General features: G+C 53.8%; 6 protein-coding genes across 6 annotated transcripts; 2 read left to right on the plus strand and 4 right to left on the minus strand.

The window, feature by feature from the left end:
- Positions 1-1,181: 1,181 nt before the first annotated feature.
- On the minus strand, positions 1,182-2,761 carry SETTUDRAFT_175671 (uncharacterized protein; the record flags this gene model as incomplete). The annotated part of the gene is made up of 2 exons (XM_008024451.1): positions 1,182-1,740; positions 1,845-2,761. The coding sequence occupies 2 exons, from the start codon at positions 2,759-2,761 to the stop codon at positions 1,617-1,619; spliced, it is 1,041 nt and encodes a 346-aa protein (XP_008022642.1). The 3' UTR covers positions 1,182-1,616.
- A 1,204-nt stretch (positions 2,762-3,965) lies between these two features.
- Positions 3,966-5,686, minus strand: SETTUDRAFT_146765 (uncharacterized protein). The gene is made up of 6 exons (XM_008024452.1): positions 5,163-5,686; positions 4,902-5,039; positions 4,670-4,835; positions 4,404-4,621; positions 4,188-4,328; positions 3,966-4,132 (listed from the first exon to the last, which is right to left on the minus strand). Exons 1-6 carry the CDS (start codon positions 5,241-5,243, stop codon positions 3,989-3,991), a joined length of 888 nt encoding a protein of 295 aa, XP_008022643.1. The 5' UTR covers positions 5,244-5,686; the 3' UTR covers positions 3,966-3,988.
- A 658-nt stretch (positions 5,687-6,344) lies between these two features.
- SETTUDRAFT_26013 (uncharacterized protein) lies at positions 6,345-7,889 on the minus strand (the record flags this gene model as incomplete). The annotated part of the gene is made up of 2 exons (XM_008024212.1): positions 6,345-7,528; positions 7,589-7,889. The coding sequence occupies 2 exons, from the start codon at positions 7,887-7,889 to the stop codon at positions 6,345-6,347; spliced, it is 1,485 nt and encodes a 494-aa protein (XP_008022403.1).
- Positions 7,890-8,648: 759 nt separating this feature from the next.
- SETTUDRAFT_167507 (uncharacterized protein) lies at positions 8,649-11,364 on the minus strand. The gene is made up of 2 exons (XM_008024453.1): positions 11,281-11,364; positions 8,649-11,226 (listed from the first exon to the last, which is right to left on the minus strand). Exons 1-2 carry the CDS (start codon positions 11,305-11,307, stop codon positions 8,824-8,826), a joined length of 2,430 nt encoding a protein of 809 aa, XP_008022644.1. The 5' UTR covers positions 11,308-11,364; the 3' UTR covers positions 8,649-8,823.
- A 111-nt stretch (positions 11,365-11,475) lies between these two features.
- On the plus strand, positions 11,476-12,205 carry SETTUDRAFT_183058 (uncharacterized protein; the record flags this gene model as incomplete). Its single annotated transcript, XM_008024454.1, has 1 exon — positions 11,476-12,205. One exon carries the CDS (start codon positions 11,476-11,478, stop codon positions 11,854-11,856), a length of 381 nt encoding a protein of 126 aa, XP_008022645.1. The 3' UTR covers positions 11,857-12,205.
- Positions 12,206-12,484: 279 nt separating this feature from the next.
- On the plus strand, positions 12,485-14,581 carry SETTUDRAFT_183059 (glycoside hydrolase family 32 protein; the record flags this gene model as incomplete). Its single annotated transcript, XM_008024455.1, has 3 exons — positions 12,485-13,129; positions 13,182-13,408; positions 13,458-14,581. The coding sequence occupies 3 exons, from the start codon at positions 12,485-12,487 to the stop codon at positions 14,485-14,487; spliced, it is 1,902 nt and encodes a 633-aa protein (XP_008022646.1). The 3' UTR covers positions 14,488-14,581.
- Positions 14,582-17,737: the final 3,156 nt, after the last annotated feature.

Here is a 17,737-nt window from a genome sequence, read left to right on the forward strand (position 1 = left end):
TGAATGGGTATGTGTGTGTGTGTGTGTGTGTGTGTGTGTAGACATAGATGTGGTATCAGACCGCTTAGACAAGGGGAAGAAATAAAAAAGAGGCATATCTGTTTAGCCAGAGTCGCGGGTGAAAACAACATGCATGATAGTGGCACAAACGCTGGCACTACTGCTGTCCTGTACCCATCCATTGCTATGTCGATATACCATCGCGGTAAGTAAGTAAGTATAACGAGCCTGATGCACATCAGCATGATAATCCTCCTTTCCCTCCCTCCATCTAATCAAACTCCACGCCTCAGAATCCCTCCCGCATCCCTCCAACGCTCCGACTCCCATGCTCGCAATCGGGGCGAGCCCTCCTCCCTCTTGCTCCGTAACCCAGCGCCGCCCGGGAATCCGCAACGTTCGCCTACCCCTGCCGTCTGCAAGCCGTGGGTAACAATAAGCGAAGGGGGGGGGAGTTTTGTACCCAAGTCGAAATCCTGCCTGACCATAAGCGAAGGGGTGTGTGTGTGTATCCCCCCCCCCTTCTAGCGTCATCCCATGAACCGCCCTTTTCTTCATCTTCTTTCCTTGGAACCGCCAGTAGGTGTAACAACAACCCACCCCCCGGTTCTTGCATGAGGAGGAAAAAAAATAGCGCGCATGGTTGAATAAAATCTCCTTGGGTATGCATAAACTTTGGGGGCTTTAAGTAATTATGTACGGGAATAAAAAAACACATACACATACATACACGCATGCTTTGTGCGAAGCTGATATGTTGGGGAAATGTTTAGGTTCATGCCGTTATTACCTTGGCCCCCTTGTTGGATCATTGGGAGGGGGGGGGAACTGACTGACTGACTGACTGAGGCCTGACGACTACACTTTCTACTTTGCTCAGAGAGCTAGAGCCCTACTTACAGGGATAACATTCATACTCCTAACCACGGGAATAAGAAAAATTATAATACCGTTACATCGCTTACCACCTCACATGTCCCTTTCCTCGAGGAGCATTTGCGCGCGAGGGAATTAACGCACGCACGCACGCGGCACACAAAAAAACGGGACCCCCATATACATATATGTCTGTGGGTGTGGGGGGGTTGTGAGAGCTACAGGCTTGGTGTGCTTGCTATACCTGGCTATACCTAGTCTTATCTTTTTTTTTCTCTTTCTTTCTTTCTCTCTCTCTTCCTTGGGGGAGTTCCAAGGTTCCATTGCAATATGCAGGCTAGACAAGAAGTACTTAGAAGCAGAAGCAGAAACAGAAGCAGAAAAAAAATCGAGAAGAAAACCTCCCTTTCCTCCACTTGTAGCGCCGTGCAAAAAAAAACCTAGACCATGACCATGCTCACATCTATCTATCAAACTTAGTTGTTCGTGTATTTCTTTTGTCCCTTGTTAAATCAAATGCCGGTTGTTGCGCAGAACGAAAAAGAACATGAGGTGTGGTGATGCCCCCCCCCCCAGCAAGGCCACCTTGACTCGTAGGTACGTACGCCAACGCCAAACGAGAGAAAGAGAACATTAACCGCAGTAATTAATGCGGCCTACGTCAAGCACACCCCGCTCACTCCCCTCCCTCTCATCCCGTCTTACACGTTGATTGCTGTCATGGGCTGGTTGCATGTGCCTCAGACAGCTGCAAGTTCGTTAAGTGCATGGCTCAGCTCGCGCCTTGCATCAAGCTCATCAGTGCCATCATGCGGACGATAGTGGTGTGCGACGAGGCGCACCGTAGCCCTGTACGTCCGGTATCTAGCAGCCCAACCTGTCAGTACACAGTCAACAAGAAAGAAAGAAAGAAAAGGGAGAGAGAAAAAGGGCAAGGTTCTTCCATTTACCCGTAGGCTACTACTCACATCAGCATCCTCACCCTCGCACCCCCGGTCGTAGGTGGACACTGACCGAATCCAGCAAAAAAGGCTTCGCTGGCACCGGCGATGCCGCCGCTCATGAGCGGGTCGCCCCAGATGACGTTTGAGAAGCCGACGAGGCCGACGACGTGTTTGGAGAGCTCATCGACGAGGATATTGTCCGGGCAGCAGGCGTTGAGGGCGACGAGACGGGGCTCGGTGACGGCATCGAGGTGGTGTGTGTGCTTACCGATCCAGTAGCGGATGCTTTCCGAATGCGAGTTGACCAGCATGTCTTCTGCGTCCCGCAGCGCGGCTTCAAGCAGGCCAAGGAAGGCTTCGCGCCACGAGCTGCTGCCTTTCTTGGCTGCCACTCGATGCGCCATGCCAAACTGGGCTGCCGACAGCGCCGTGAGCGCCCGCACATGCGTGCCCATGGTGTGGTCAATGGCACTGCGTTGGCTGCCACTGAGGTACGGTGCCAGCTCCGAGAGCCGCCGGCCAGGTACATGGGTCATCATGAGGAAGGGTGTCCCGAGGGGCTCGCCATGGCAGTCGTACTTGATGAGCTGGGGAACGGGGATCCGGGTATGGGTGCGGATTGTCTCGAGCATCGAGCGTTCCGTCACGAGGAAATGCTTCTCATGTCGAAGGAGCCGCACGCTGTGCCGAGGTGGACATTTGAGCACGAGACTGCTGCCATCGCCGAGTCTGGTGATGTAGATTTGCCCCAGAAAGCCCTGGATGAGTTCCACTTGTTGGACAGTGATTCTTGATGACCGGAAAACAGTTCGGACTAGTCGTTGTATGCTCGGAATGTCGAGTGTGGTGCTTGCTGTTGACGAAGACGAAGACGAAGACGAAATCGACGTCGATGATGTAGAGCGGCGAACGTGCTTCACCGCATACGTGCCACGGCTCATGTTGGTGAGAGAATTAATGGCAATATCTAGCGGGGGAGGATGCATTATGTATGATGCGACTCCCTGTGTACTGTACTAGGTTCAGGCGGGGACTTAGCGCGATTCCACAGCGGATACTGGTCCAAGCATTCTAGTCGTAAAGGGCCGGCCCGAGAAAGAGTAATGTGTTTCTACCACGTCGTGGGTAATGCTTAATCTTTTGTTTCTTTTCCATCAAGAGATGGCGCTCTGTCTTGTCACGCCGACTGCCATGCCGACTGCCACGCCTATAGATGCCGGAATCAAAAAACACAACTGCGACAAAGCCGAGCCAACCACGCAACCCAAGCATAACCAATTCCAGTGAATGAAACGTGGACTTGGCCCTTCCACCAGCCATAGCTATCTGCAAAGCGCGCCAACACATGGCAGCACATCGATGATCCTAGCAGGCATATAGGCCACCCAGACCATGCTTGCCGTTAGGCGACTTGTAGCCGACAAGCCACGGGGCATTCATGTGCCGTACAACGTGGGTATTCCAGCGTCGTGTAGCTAGTGCCAGGGCTAACAAAGACGAGTGTCAAGTTGGATAAGGACGCGAGAAGCCTTCGTTACGTGTTGCTGTGGCGCATTCAGCGTTCGTTAACCATAGCCACATGCGGCTAGCGGCTGGATAGGTAGATCGCCTATCGGAACCTGGAATTTGTCATTCACGCGACTGACCATGACTGCAGCAGTCCTCCATCTCTGAGCCATAACACATGTCAAAGGATCCTGAAAGACGGTGAGTCGAAAAGCGGACACCATGCGGCTCCCGGCAGGAATGCATGACGTTCGGCCCAGGGTTAACTTGGTACAAGATGCATTGGTGGTTCGACGCCTTCCTCGCCAAAAAGAGAGAGAGAGCCCTTTGGCCATCCTCAGGCGTCGGGCACTCGTCCGTCATGGCCAGTGGCGTCATTCCAGAGCGCCAGCAAGGCCCTAGACTTAATATCCGGAGCATCGGAGACGAGTTGCAGTGGAGAGCTCGCGTGTTGAGTCAGCTTCCGGTCAGCTGTGTGCTTCTTCCATGGTCTCACAAGGCGTTCTGTTGTTTTCTACGTGTAAAGCGGCATTACACTTGCAAGCCACATCAGCCCCATTCGGAGCATTTGTAGTTTGGGGACGTGGATGCGCTAGCGTCTTAGCCTCAATCCCGTGAACCTATGATACAGGTCCATGCCCTTCGCACCCATCACACATCGATCACGCAACCTTTTCGCTCGTGGCCTTATTGGCATTCTCCTTTGTCTCTGGCACCGCCGAAGACAGTGGCTGACGTAGCTCCTCGATATTAAACCGTTTGAGCTTCTCATAGTCAGGTCCCACGACACTCATTCCAATGACATTCTGTTGGCTGTAATTAGCTGTTAAATCTCCGCACCTCCTAAGCACAGCCTCATACCTGGTAGATCTCCACGATGATGAGCAAATCATAGCTCTTGAGATCGACTTTGTGGCCAGGGCCTACCGCAGCCGCAATCGTCTTGATAACATGATCTCGTGAGAATTCTTTGTTATTACGGATGGACGGCCGGATGGCGAACTTTATTGATCGTACATTAGCGGGGATCTTGGCATAATGAGGTCGCGTTCCTTGATATCAAACGCCCAGACTCACCTTTTTCCCCGCTTGATCTGGGCCGTGAAAGTGAGGCGCCAAGACCTGTTTAGCAACACTGTCAAGGCCCTGAGGGGTGGCTTTAGCGGTAGCAGTAATAGCTGTTAGTCGTTTTACGTAGGTGAGGTTCTTTGGCTGAGCGCCATCAGCTATGTCTTGGCAAATCTTGTGGACGAAGGAGACGGGCTCCAATGGAGATCGCGTCCTGAAGAATACCACTGGAGGGATCAGCATCGGTAACAGGGTGCTTGGGACGGTATCCTTACAGCATTGCGTATCTAGCTTGACTGAAGTGAATAATGGCTTTGTAGCTGGCTTACGGATATCGGCGAGTTCTTTGTTGATTTCAGCCTCAATGTCACCTTCTGAATCGGAATCGGTGTCTGCAGCCGCCCCACTAGACTCGGTCGTTCCGTACAGCTGAGTAGCGTACTGTTACCGGCAGTCAGTATATCAAATTCCTTTGCGCATTCACTGCTGCATCCACCCATGACGTACCTCTTGGAATAAATCTCGTAGATCGGCTACAGATTTGGCTTCTTTCTTCATCGCGCATGTTGCCCATATTCCTGCGTCACCAGCTTGGATAGCTCGATTGGACGTATCCCTCTTAGGCATATCCCAGTTTTTCCTGCCCTGACACCCAACTCAGCATGGCGCAACTCGATGCAGCTGCCGAGCAAGAACGGTTATACGAAGCCAAGACTGCAAAGACGGGCGAGTCTTGACCGTCGCACGAGAGAAAAAAAGACAACTCACCTTGGCTCTTTTGTTGCCCCCAGCTTGCCGCTCACCGGATTCAGCCTTTCGCTTTTTCGGGGCGCGTTCTGCATCAGACATTGTGGGGAAGTTTGTGTCAGGCGACGGGGGTGGGATTGGTAGAATGAATGATGCTTGGGAATGTTTGGTTGGAGAAGGAGACTGGAGGAAAAGAGACTAGGCCGATTACAGTCACTAGCGCGGCTACTCCCGCATCCATGTTCCTGTACCACGGCTAGCCCTCTCAGCCTCATCGCAGCTGACCGCAACTTCATTATGGGGTTGCTTTGCATAGTGGCGCACGTCTAACGTCACTGTGTTGGCTAACCGAGCCGCTGTGTTCAATAGCTAGTGATGTGACGTCGGGTCTAGAACGTAGTATGTGCCGATGCGCTGTACGACAGTCTGCGGCCAAGAGTCTGATTTACTCTTCCGAGAATACACGAGCACGGGTATAATCAGGGCAATGGTCACCACCCATCTGTTGTGCAATCATGCAGGTCCTGTAAAATACACCTTTAACCAGAGACTCTCTTACTGCTTAGTGAGGTCGTCATCTTGTTGAAATAACCAAACCGCATATTCAATCATGTGCCTAGTCAACAAGAAGCTATTGTGCAGGTGAAATGATTCAATCAACAAAAATCACGTATATTGAGTATCCACGTCCAGAGAAAGCAATACATGTAGAGGCGACCTCGCCAAAAGTTGAAATCCAATTAATTTCCTCATACCCGCTACCGAAAGCCATTATGTACGTACTCGCAAGAGAAATAGAATGATGGGTATATGGGTATATGGAAAGCGACAACAAAAGAAAAGGACATAACCTCGTCGTAGTTCGTCATCGTGAGAATCGTAAGCGTCATTACCGGGCCTTCAACAGCCAGTCTTTGAGAGCGGAGAGAAACAGAGATAGAAATAGAGAGAAAGGAAAAAAAAAGAATACAAAAGGGTGAAAGAGAGACAGGTGAAGAGAAGAAGAAAAAGGAAAGAGGAGAGATGGACCGAACCAATGCGAACGCCAACACCAAAGAAAATCAAACCCCGTTGAAAGCAAACCGTAAAAAAGCAAACAAGAAACCAGAATCACCGACGACGTAGTAAGGAAAAGAACAGTAAATATACAAACAAAAAGATGCTAGACAGCCTGATCAGCAGGCTCTCGAAAGCGTCATTTGTTTACATGTCGCCACGGCGCATAAAGCCAAAGCGCTTCTTCCTCTTTTCGGTCTTGTCAGCAGCAATGGATGCATTAGGGTAACCGTTGAGGGCGGCCTCGGCATTCAGCCGTTCAGCCTTTTCGAAATCAAATGGACTGGTCCATTTGCGTTGGGGAATCTCTCCCATCTTAGTGCTGTCGGACGCAAACGTGTAGCTTGAAGGAGTAGCCTTTTCCATGCGGCGTCGGAAGTGGATAGTTGCGGGTGCGTGGTCAAGTAGGGGTGGTGGAGACAGGTACTCTGGCTTGGATGGAACAGCAGGCTTGGATGATGGGGAGGGGGCGGGAGTAGGAATGGGGGTGGGGGCACGGCGGGGAGTGGGGGAGAAGGTTGGGAGCTTGGGAGTGGGCTCCTGGGCATGCCTTGAGACTGTCTTTGGCTTTGGCGATGGGGATTTGGTGATGGTGTGGTGGAGGTGCTCTTGAGGCCAGGGCTCACGTGGGTCTTGGAATGAATCGACACGTTGTTTGACAGTGCCAGTCTTGATTGGCCCGCCTCCCAGCGTGCCCCTGATGACACCACTGGTCTCGAGCTCAAGAGGGTCTACAGGCACATAGAGAGGCAATTGTGGTGCTGGCTGGAGCTTCTTTGGCTCGGGCGATGCCAACTGGGCCTTCTTTGGCTGAGGGGATGTCAGCGGCGAGGTTGTGCGCGACGAGTTTGATGACTTGACGCCGGTGGAGTTGTTGGTTGAAGAGGTAGTCTTGCGAGTGAGCCTGGGCCGCATGACGACAAGCTGGGGGTGGTTGGAGCTGCCATGCCTGATGGGCATGCGTGTGACTACTTGGCCTGCGGAGCGCTGGCGCGAGGACGAGCTGGAGCGCTTTTTCTTTTCCTTGTCTGGGCTGGCGCTGCGTGAGGAGCAGTCGTGGTGTTTGGTGGCTCCGCAGCGTGGGCAGGCCGAGGCGGCCAGCTTGTGGAGCTGGAGCTGGATGTGTGCTTGGCACAGGCGCTGGTAGAGTTGGGTTAGGCTGTGGAGAGCCTCGCGGCGTGAAGCATCGGAAAGGTGGGTCAGCGACTTGTAGTCTAGGTCTAGGTTGCTCTTTCCCGTCTTGTGGTCATGGTTCAGGAAGGATGCGATGATGGCAACGAGGCCGGTGTTGAGCTTGATCAGCGTCTCGGCAAGGGATGCATGTGCAATGGCTGTGTTGCCGTCAGCGCTTTTTGTGTCGTGTGTGTGTGCCTGTTTTCTCGTTGACGTACCATCGCCTTTGGCGAACCACGGCCCTACTCCACTGTGGTAGCATTCAGCGTACTTTTCCGCCACCTCGCTAGGCCCTTTGCGTAAGCTCTTGGACAGCTGGTGCTCAGCCGCGCTGACGGCATCAGGCGTGTCGCTCTCTTTCCGCGAGGACCTGCGTTTTCTTCTCCTTTCGCGCAGTCGCTTGAAAATGCTCAATCCATTGGAAAAGGCTTCTACAATGCCGGCAACACAAATTGACACCTCGCCTATCTCGATGTTGCGCGGCACACGCGCGCCCGAAGAGTCTAACCTGACGGCCATTGGAGAGGCGCGCAAAACACTCGAACAGGCAAAGAAAGCTCGGCAAGAATGGAAGTGCAGAGAGGGAAAGGGAAACGCACGATAGGTATACAATATTCAGCAAAACAAAGTGCGGCCTAAGCACCCGTTAGCGAGCGTGAATGAAGAGTCATCTGCAGGCCCGACGACGCGGCGTGCCCTTGGTGCTGTATCTGGTCTGTTAGTCTTGTCTTGTCGAGTCACGCCGCCGGCGTCAATAGATATACACGCACCCAGCGACGGGGAGCATTGCTTTATCCCGCACCATGGCCCCAGGGTGTGCGCCAGGTTCCGAGTTCCTGCGTCTGCTACTGGGTGTCGCACAACCGGGCTCGCATGCGGTTTCAATGGCGAGCTGCTGGTAGCCGCCTTGGTGCGCTGTCTTGGGCGACGCTGGCCCCGTGACTGGCTGGTGCTGCTGCGCTAGCGGCCGTGGGCCGGGGCGGCAGCGACGCTAGCCTCGCTTCGACAGGCTTGGCGGGTCCCGGCCAGCCGCCGGCTCGAGGCCTGCCCATCCACAGGCGCACATGTAGATATTCGCCTCACCTTGAAACACTCGATCCAGTGTCGCGCCCTCGTGGCATTGCTGTCGTTCAGGCTAGCGACGCTGCGTGTGGGGTGCAGCAGGGCCCAGGCCGGGCAATGGTTGGGCGGGCGTGCTCCGTCGCTGCAAATCGTCACAGCAACAGCACCAGCACCAGCAACAGCAACACAGTCAGGAAATATGCGGTGGAGCACGCGTGCCAAGAGAGGTGAACTGTCATTCGCAGGGATCCCCTGCCGCGGCCCCCCCAATGGAGCAACCACTGCCTTGCGGCCAGCAAGTGCTGTCCTCTCACTCCCAAACGCCTCGCTATGCAGTACACACGCAGACACGACCACGACCACGACCCTCTCGCCAACCCCCGGCCGCCTGCTACTCTTCAGCCTCGTCGGCATCCTCCACCAGGACGGTCCGCCGCGCCGCACTCTGTCCCTCTGAGCTGCTGCCCGCCACGGCCGAGCTGGATGCTTCGGCCTCGGTCCTCTCGCCCACGTTGCCAAAGCTCCAGCTAGACTCAAGACTGCTAGGCTCTGCAGCCTTGGGCGACGAATTTCGAGGCTGGCCGGAGCCCGTTGTTGTCCTCACCGCCGATGGGGCCGGTGGAGCCGAGCGAGTCACACTTGCAGGCGTCGCTGCGTGCGCTGCAGGGTCTGCTGTTGCTGCTGCTGCTGCCGCTGCCTCTGCTGCCTCTGCTGCCTCTGCTGCCTGTCCCGCCTGCGCCTGCGACTGCGACTGCGATGCCGTGCCCGTGCCCGTGCTCTCCTGCTGTGGCTGTTCGGCGTGTGAGGCTGCCGACCCTGCAGTGCCACTTTCTTGGCCGGCCCGCGGCGCTAGGGCCATGGACCTCAGTGTCCACCCTTCCGGCAGCCTCAGACCCTCCGGCACGCCTGCATCGCCTTGTCGCAGAACAGGGCCCCGAGAAAAGTAGGCCTGCGGAGCAAACGATCCCATGTGCGACGCGCTCATCAGCGGCGCGATCGGCGGCAGTTCCTGTCCCGTTGCCGCAGCCGCTCCAGACGCGTGCTGTAGCCGGTGCAGCTCTTCCAGAAGCCGGTGGAGAACCTCGAGCTGCTCGTGCTGCGCGTTGAGTTGCCGCATCGACTCGATGATGTTCTGCTGAATGCGCAGAATGTCCGACTGGATGTCTGCCGGATGCAGCGCAACAGCGCCTGGCATTGGACCCGGCGGCATGCTCCGAGCCACGCCTTGCGAAAACGCCAATGGTCCGGGAGGCAGGTTTTGCTCGACTGGAGTCTGCACCGCATTGTTTGCTGCCGCTTGTTGTCGCAGTTGCTGCATTGCGTTCTGCACAGCAACATTGTCCTGCTGCCCTGGTGCCACCCGCATGTTCCCAAGCGCAATCCGGATCGGGCCCAAGTTGAATACGCGCATATTGGCTGCTGCACCGTTTGCTTGCCCGCCGTCCTGGGGTCCAGCCTGCTGCGCCTGGCCTGCTTGCCCTCCAGCACCGCCGCCTGCTGCACCAAAGCCGCCTTGCTGCGCATTGCCTCCAAACATGGCCTGGAGCGCCTCGCGGTTCGCCAGGTTCGGCTGCCCCTGTTGGCCCCGATTGGCCTGCTGGTTGCGTTGTGTCGTGGAACTTGTTGCTGATGTGAGGACCGGTCTGCGGCACGTTGGACACACTTGCTGCCTCTCAAGCCAACTGCGCAGACAGCCAAAGTGGAGGATGTGCCCGCACGGAAGTTTCTTGGGGCGCTGTCGCTCGTCCATGCGCCGGCCCTGCTGCGCACCATTTGCTCCCGGCTCAACCCACGGCCGCATCTCCTCACGGCACACAATGCATGTATTCTCTCGCTCCAACTCTTCCGCCGTCGCGTCTGGATAGCGCGTGTTCATGTCGCGCGTTGCGTTGCGGTACTGAACAAAGTCGTTGATCCTCTTGATCAGCGAGCGAATCGACATGAACAGGTCTCTCATGATGTGGATGGGAATGCCGTAGAAGGTCATGAGAATGATGAAGAAGCCCATGTAGACGACCGACTTGACAAAGTCGGTCGCCAGATCCAGGTAGAAGACCCAGCGGCCCTTCTCTTCCCACCCAGGCACGTCGCCCTCATCCTCGTCTTCGTCTACCTCTGGAGGCGCTTCAGCCCCGCTAGCTGCAGCTTGCTGGCGTGCTATCTCACTGGCCAGTCTGCGAGCTTCCTCTCGCGCCCGTTCCTGCCGCTGTGTAATGACTAGTTCGACGAGGGAGAGCGAGTACCGCAGCAGCGTCGATACGGAGGCGATGGCTAGGAGGACGTATTCGAAACCAAACATGACCATGACGCCGGGCCGGGCCTCGGAGAGTATCGATTCGATGCAGTACTGCATCATGTAGATATCAAAGGCGACCGAGAGCAACAGGGAGCTCGTCAAGCGGAAATGGAAGAGCTTCGGATTCGCGGGTGGTTGCTGCTCGAGGAACTCCACTCGTCCCTCTCCAATCCACTGCCAGACCTTGCCCGCAAGCAAGCAGAGGAACATGGCGAAAAACCAGATGCCGATGTCGTCTCTGAAAATCGTCATAGCCAGCAGCGTCTCGCTGACGGCAAACCATGCCTTGTCGTATAGCTGCTCCGTCTCGATGGGCCGGAGAGGCCCGTAGAAGAGCCGCTGTAACCCATAACCAAAGCTCGCGGCGACTATGAGCATGAGATTGACCAGGAACATCAACGAGCCGGTGCTCTGGGATATGTAGACAGCGGCCGAGTAGAAGTTTGGGCGTTCATAGTATGCGCGCATGAGCACGACGTTGGCCATGACGGCCGAGCCCTGCAACGGTTAGCATGCGGCACGCAGCGCCACCGCGAGGGCATTTGTTGTTACCGTGACATAAAGCTTGAGGCGACCCATGGTGCTGTAGTGGAGCGTCAAGGCGTCTAGAAAAGAATGCGTGCCCCCATCGGAGAGTGCAGAAGCCTCCTGTGCAGAGCAGTGATGGTGTGTTGCGCCGCAGCAACGCCCGCCTTGGTGGAGGAAACGTGGTCGGAGTGGGAGCTCGCGTGATTGGTCGAGCCGGCAATGACGTTGGTCCGCCGCGAACACCTCGCCGCCACCTTTGCTCTCTGCTCTCTGCTGCTTTGGGCGCCTTTACTCCAGATGCACTCGCCCCCGCCCTCGCCCTCGCCCTCGCCCATTGTCTCACTCGCCCATCGCCCGGGGCGACCAAATAATGCATCCAACTCTATATCCATGGGTACACATACAATTATCGCGCACCCGTCTACACCTACGCCCATGACACGCGGCCCCGGAGTCCCCATGGAGCAGTCCTCTCTCTGCACGAGCGTTCCTGCGCAAGGCCTGCATATCTCCAGACTAGCCCCCAGACGGCACGAGTATTTCCTGCTTTTCGCCGCTATCGATTGCGCCCGCCTGGGCTGTGCCCGCATGAGGGCTTGAGTCTCGGGAGGTTACTCGGCCGCTCCACGACTCCACGCTTGCCCAGGTCCGTTCTCGGTAATTTTAGTCCTGAGCTACTTGGTCTACGGAGGAAAACATTTCTTCAATATGGACTATGCGCACACATCACGAGGCCGTCCGGAAAGGCAACCGCATCGCCAGGTTCGCCCGTGCATCGCAATGGCTTAGCCTTTTCACAAAACTCAATGTGTTGGCGGGTAGCTTTAGCCCGTGCAAATAGGTTCGAGAACAGCGGTACCTTCTACACCGTGTGGGGAACTATGGGGATTTCTGCCAAATGCGGGGATGTTCCAACCCACTAAATCCCGAGCCCCGGGATTCCGCCCGCCTGCCCAGCCCACCACTTCGGAGCTCATGGTCCTGGACTTGGAGACTATGATCGCATACCCTGCCACCCGGGTGGGTACTGCATGTCTGAGAAGGAATACATAAAGGACGCATGGCCGCTGTGATGATTGCACTTCGAACAACACGCCCATCGTCACGGTACGTGCATTGCCCGCTCACATATCTCCAAAGCTCCCTCATGGAACAGCCGAGGCACGAATAATTCACTCAGAACACAACAAACTTTGCATAGTGTCGTCGTTGCCCATCACTGAGCAGCATGTTCCGCTCTTCTCCCCTTCTGGGCCTTGCGCTCACCACACTCTCTGTCGTTGGTGCCAATGATCTGCCTGCCGTGTTGACAGAAGATATTATCCAAGGGCTGGGCAACAACAGCCTCTTCACAAGATGGCGCCCAAGCTACCATTTCACCGGACCTGCTGGATGGCTGAATGACCCATGCGGCATGATGTACGATCCTCACACAAAGACATACCATCTTCACTACCAGTGGTACCCGAACCACATCAACTGGGGCAACATTTCTTGGGGCCACGCCACTTCCAAGGATATGATCACGTGGACCGATGTCAGAGGCTGGAAGAATGGCGAAGCCCAGTCTCTTGGTACTGGGCCTGAGCCCACTTCCAGAAACACAAGCTACTACGGTTTGGGCATCTTTTCCGGCAGCGGCCAGCCCTACAACCTGCAGGGTGAGCAGGATGGCACACTCATCAACTTTTACACTTCTGTGCGCTACCTGCCCACCAACTGGGCTCTCCCATACATCAACGGCACTGAAAGCCAGAGCATTGCCATCTCCAAAGACGGCGGTGAGACTTGGGAGCAATATGCCGGCAACCCCATTTTGAGCCACCCACCAGAGGGCTGGAACATCACCGGATGGCGTGATCCTTTTGTCGAGGTATGTTCCCTTTGCTTGAATTGCGCTTGGATGATTGACTAACTCGAGCTAGCCCTGGCCAGAAATGGACGCTCTGCTTGGAAAGGAGGAGCCGCACTGGTACATGGTTCTGGGCTCTGGTATCAAGGGAAAGGACGGAGGTGGCCGCATTCCCTTCTACAGCGCACCCGCAAAGAACCTGACTGATTGGACTTTCATGGGCGCCTTGTGGGAGCCTAAGAGCAACGAAACTCTCGGCTCTCTGCTCGAGACCGGAACGTACGGCTTCAACTTTGAGGTGTAAGTGTTGACAACATGCAGTCCATCGACCACAAACTCACTGTAATAGATCAAACTTCTTCTCCCTGGCCGACGAGGATGATGATGTCCACTACTACGTGCTCATGGGCACTGAGGGTGGCAACCTGACTTGGCATCCCCGTGCGCAATGGGGTCTCTGGAACGAGGGACAGGTCAACAAGCGCGAGAACGGCTCGGTTGAGTTTACTCCCCTTGCTGGCGGTGCCATCGACTCTGGACTGCTTTACGCCGTGACCAGTTTCCTGGACACCAAGAACAACCGCCGCATTCAATGGGGCTGGGCCAACGAGGAGAACAACAACTATGCCCTTACCCAGCAAGGCTACCAAGGTGCCATGGCCATTCCCCGAGAGATGTACGTCATCAAGACTCGCAACTTGGTCAACAACAACACACAGTTGAGCACCAAGGGCAACACCCGCCTCGTTGAGCATGCAGACGGTACTTTTACCGGATACACGCTGGGCGCTCGACCTCTGCCCGAGATTGTCGAGGCTCTCCACAAGTCGCAGCCCCAAGTGGTTGACTGCAACAACACCAAGACTGCTTCTGGCAACGGCACCAGCCACATGCATCTCAAGGTGACGCTTTCCGACTTCACCGGCTCCGCTGGCGTGGTGATTGCGCAGTCGCCCAACCACGAGGAGCAAACAGTCATCTCGTACAACCCCAGCAACTACACCATCAGCGTCGACCGCTCGCGCTCCTCGTCCATCGCCCAGTTTGCAAACTACACCATGCTGGGCTACTACCACCCCTACAAGTTTGCCAACGGCACCACGGAGCCGCTGCACATGGACATTTTCGTCGACGGCTCGCTCGTCGAGGTCCATGTCAACGACCGCTTCTGGCTCACGACCCGCATCTACCCTGCTCGCACCGATAGCACGGGCTTTGGCCTTTGGGTCCAAGAGGGCGCAAGCGTCAAATCTGCAGACTTCCATGTCTGGAACATTGACATGAACATCTTCCCGGAGAGGCCTGCGGATTCCAGCAGCGAGCTTGTGTGGGACTCGGCTGAGGAGACCAACAATTACGTCTGGTGGACTGGAAACTAAGACGACGACGACGACTTGTTGTGTCTGTTTAAAATTTCTATAACGTCAAAGTATAGCGAGTGGCTCAGTATAGCGAGTGGCTCACAGCGCCAAGACCCCACCAACATGACGACTATTATATACCTATTACAACGCAACTATAGCAGTAATTAGAAATTATAGTAGACTATTCTATTCAGAATCTATTACTTCTACTTGCTTACATGTGCGCGTATTATGCCCTGCCTCGCCGCAGCGTCTACAGTGCCTTTGCGACGGCTCACCTACCTTAGCGCGCGCTCTCTTCTTTGCCTTCTTCCTATTACTACACGCCCCAAACTCCTTTAGAACTGCTAATCGCTCTTCTTCTTTAACTACTAGAGTCCCCTCTCTTTGCACTCGCTTTCTTTTATACGATCTTCGTTGTGTAGCGGCTTTATTAGCTGCCTTAAGCTTAAAGACGCGTTTTTGCGCTAACACCAGCTTCTGCGCGATAATCGCAGCGCCTTTAGCTAGCTTTTCAAAGGCAACTACTATACTTGATAGTAAACTGTCTATGTGCCTCTGAATCCTCTGCTTCACTAGCGTCGATTGCGACCCTAGTTCTAGGGTATTGCTTAGGGTTTGCGATAGCTAGGGTAGATCGTCTATAGCAGGTGGTGTTGGCGTACGCAGCTTGACATCAAGCTTCGATATCACCACCTCTGGGTCATGTGGAACTAAGCCAGCGCCTCGAAACCCTCCTAGGATATTATCCTTTGTAATCGTCTTGCCATAGGCCTGCTAGAAGGCTAGAAGGAACTTAATCTTGGTCATATGGTTGATCCCATTGCGTATCATCTTCTCGGCTTGGCGGCCATACGCCCTCTTCAAAGGCGAGAAACAGCCTACATCAAGCGGCTGTAGTAGATGAGAGGAGTGCGGAGGCATACAGAGAGCGATAATCTTTGCCCCCTTACAGTATTGCTAGAACTCAAGCGAGTCGTGGCTCTTATAACTGTCAAGAATAAGTAGACGATAGGCTCCAATAGTACGCTCTTTTGTATGCTTATCAAAGTGCTCCAACCACTTTAGGCCAAGCTCATTCGTCGTCCAGCCATTCGCGGAAACCCCAATAAGCCAGTCTCTAGGCAGGCTATCCTCCTTATACCAGGCAGAAAGGTAGTGCTTGCCTTAAAAGATAATAAAGGGTGGGATCACCCAGCCAGCTGCGCTAACACAAACCACGCTAGTAACCCACTCCCAGTTGCCCTACTACAAGGATTTCAGCTTTGATCAACGCTTAGAGGCTATAACTACTACTAGTATTAAAGAGAGTCGCGATGCGCAAGATGCGGCTATAAGGCTTTATAAGAAAGCTCTAGAAGAGTTGCGCACTTATTATGCTTAGAAGCAGAGGTTGCGGCTATAAATGGATTTGTTAGAGAGGCGTGCTAAGGAGGCGATTGCTATAGAAAGTCGAGAGCTAGAAGAGTTAGAGCGGGAAGGCGTGTTAGAGTTTGACAAGTCTAATCTGTCGATTAACTTGTCTCCTAGTACTTAGGGTGCCTTCGCGGATTTGCCTCTAGATTACTGGGAGCCTCTTAAGTCAAGCTTAGTTGTTTCTAGTTCAGGTGGTAATTCGCCCGTCTCCGGTGGTTGAGGTGCGTAGTATGATTTTCTTTGGTATTGTGTTTCATTCGTTGTTTTATCATCTCGACTGTTTGCTCTAGTCTCTGTAACGGCGCAGGTAAGGCAGGTCGGATCTGTTTCGGTCGTAGGATCACTCAGAGGCATATGGGAGTGCGTGGGATCACAAAGAGCCTAGATTCAACAAGCCACCTATAGGCCTTGTACGAAAGGATATCAAAAGTCTACAGAGCTAGCTACAGGGAGTGTCTCAATATATACCTATCCTAGTCGGGTCCGAATTCGGATCCGACCTCGGGCGAATGGCTGATGAAGGGCGGCAGGTACTTCCTCCGATCCGGCTCTGGGATTGGCTCAATACTTGGCGAAGTTGTAACATCGTTACAGGTTAGGCTTATAGGCGTTAACGGTAGTTCCTCTAGTCTAGGAAGCGGTTAGGGTGTCTATTGCAATGTCGCTCATTGTGAGGGTGTTCAAAGTATTAAGAGTATAGATCAAGTAGAAGTAATATCAGACTTCTAGTGTTAATCTTCTTGTTGGTTAGTTTTCGCAGATAGAGTAACAGGGTGCAAACGAGGACGGTAACGTGCAAGTAGAATAACTCTCTGTATTGTACTTGTACTTAAAACTTAAGTTAAACACATCAAGCCATAAGGGCTTAATGCCTAGTGCTATATACTAAAGCTTCATGCAATATGCTCAGTTGCTCAGTACTGCCAAGAGGTACTAATCACTGAGCAACTTGCAGGTTGCATGCAGAGTGCTCAGTTGCTCAGTAGTGCCAAGACATACTGATCACTGAGCAGGTCACGTGACTGCGGCACGGCTGCGAAGGATTGCGGCGTAGTGCATCCTTTGGATCCTCGAAACTGATCACTTAGTAAGCAGTTTCATCTGTTACTGGTCACGGATCGTAACAGTTCCGTCTAGTATAGAATACTAAAGCCAAGTATGGGATCTAGGACAACGATATGTACAACTTTGATGAGACAGGTTTTATAATAGGCATGCACAACGCGTGACCCTCCAACTTCTCTTTCTTGGCAGCCAGACGCTTGAACTTAGACTTGGTGACACGGACATTACACCGTTGTCCACAACAGAGACATTTGCTACATTTTCTAGAATAAATATGCACCTTGCACACTTAGTTATTCTTTACATATAATAAATACTTCTGCACTATAATTTCCCTAAAGGATTTAATAAAATTAGTAAGATTCTAATGACAAACGGTACTTGACAAAGATGGTTGTTTGGGCATAACGAAAACAAGGCAAGACGCTGACGCTTAACGTATGTGGCAAGCGAGCGCCGCAGGCAAGCGAGCGCCGCACCCCACCAAACCTGCGCACCTCTATAAGCCTGTAGTTCCACCACAATATAGTTGTTTTACTACATATTAACATAATAGATTAAGCAGTACCTAGAGTATCTTTCTTGCACGTACGCGAGTTATGGCCAGTCTCTCTGCACCTACTACAGCGCGCCAAAGCCTGGCGGCTAACACCTAATCGCTCTCCTCTCTGACGCTCTTCATGAGCAATCTGCTAATCAGCCTCGCGCTAAGCGAGTAGATCCTCTCCAGCTCCCTTTGTAAGTACTCCTCGCTTCTATATCCGCTTTTTCTTACGCTGCCTAC

Source organism: Exserohilum turcica, assembly GCF_000359705.1.
Source record: "Exserohilum turcica Et28A unplaced genomic scaffold SETTUscaffold_12, whole genome shotgun sequence".
Classification (NCBI taxonomy): domain Eukaryota; kingdom Fungi; phylum Ascomycota; class Dothideomycetes; order Pleosporales; family Pleosporaceae; genus Exserohilum; species Exserohilum turcicum.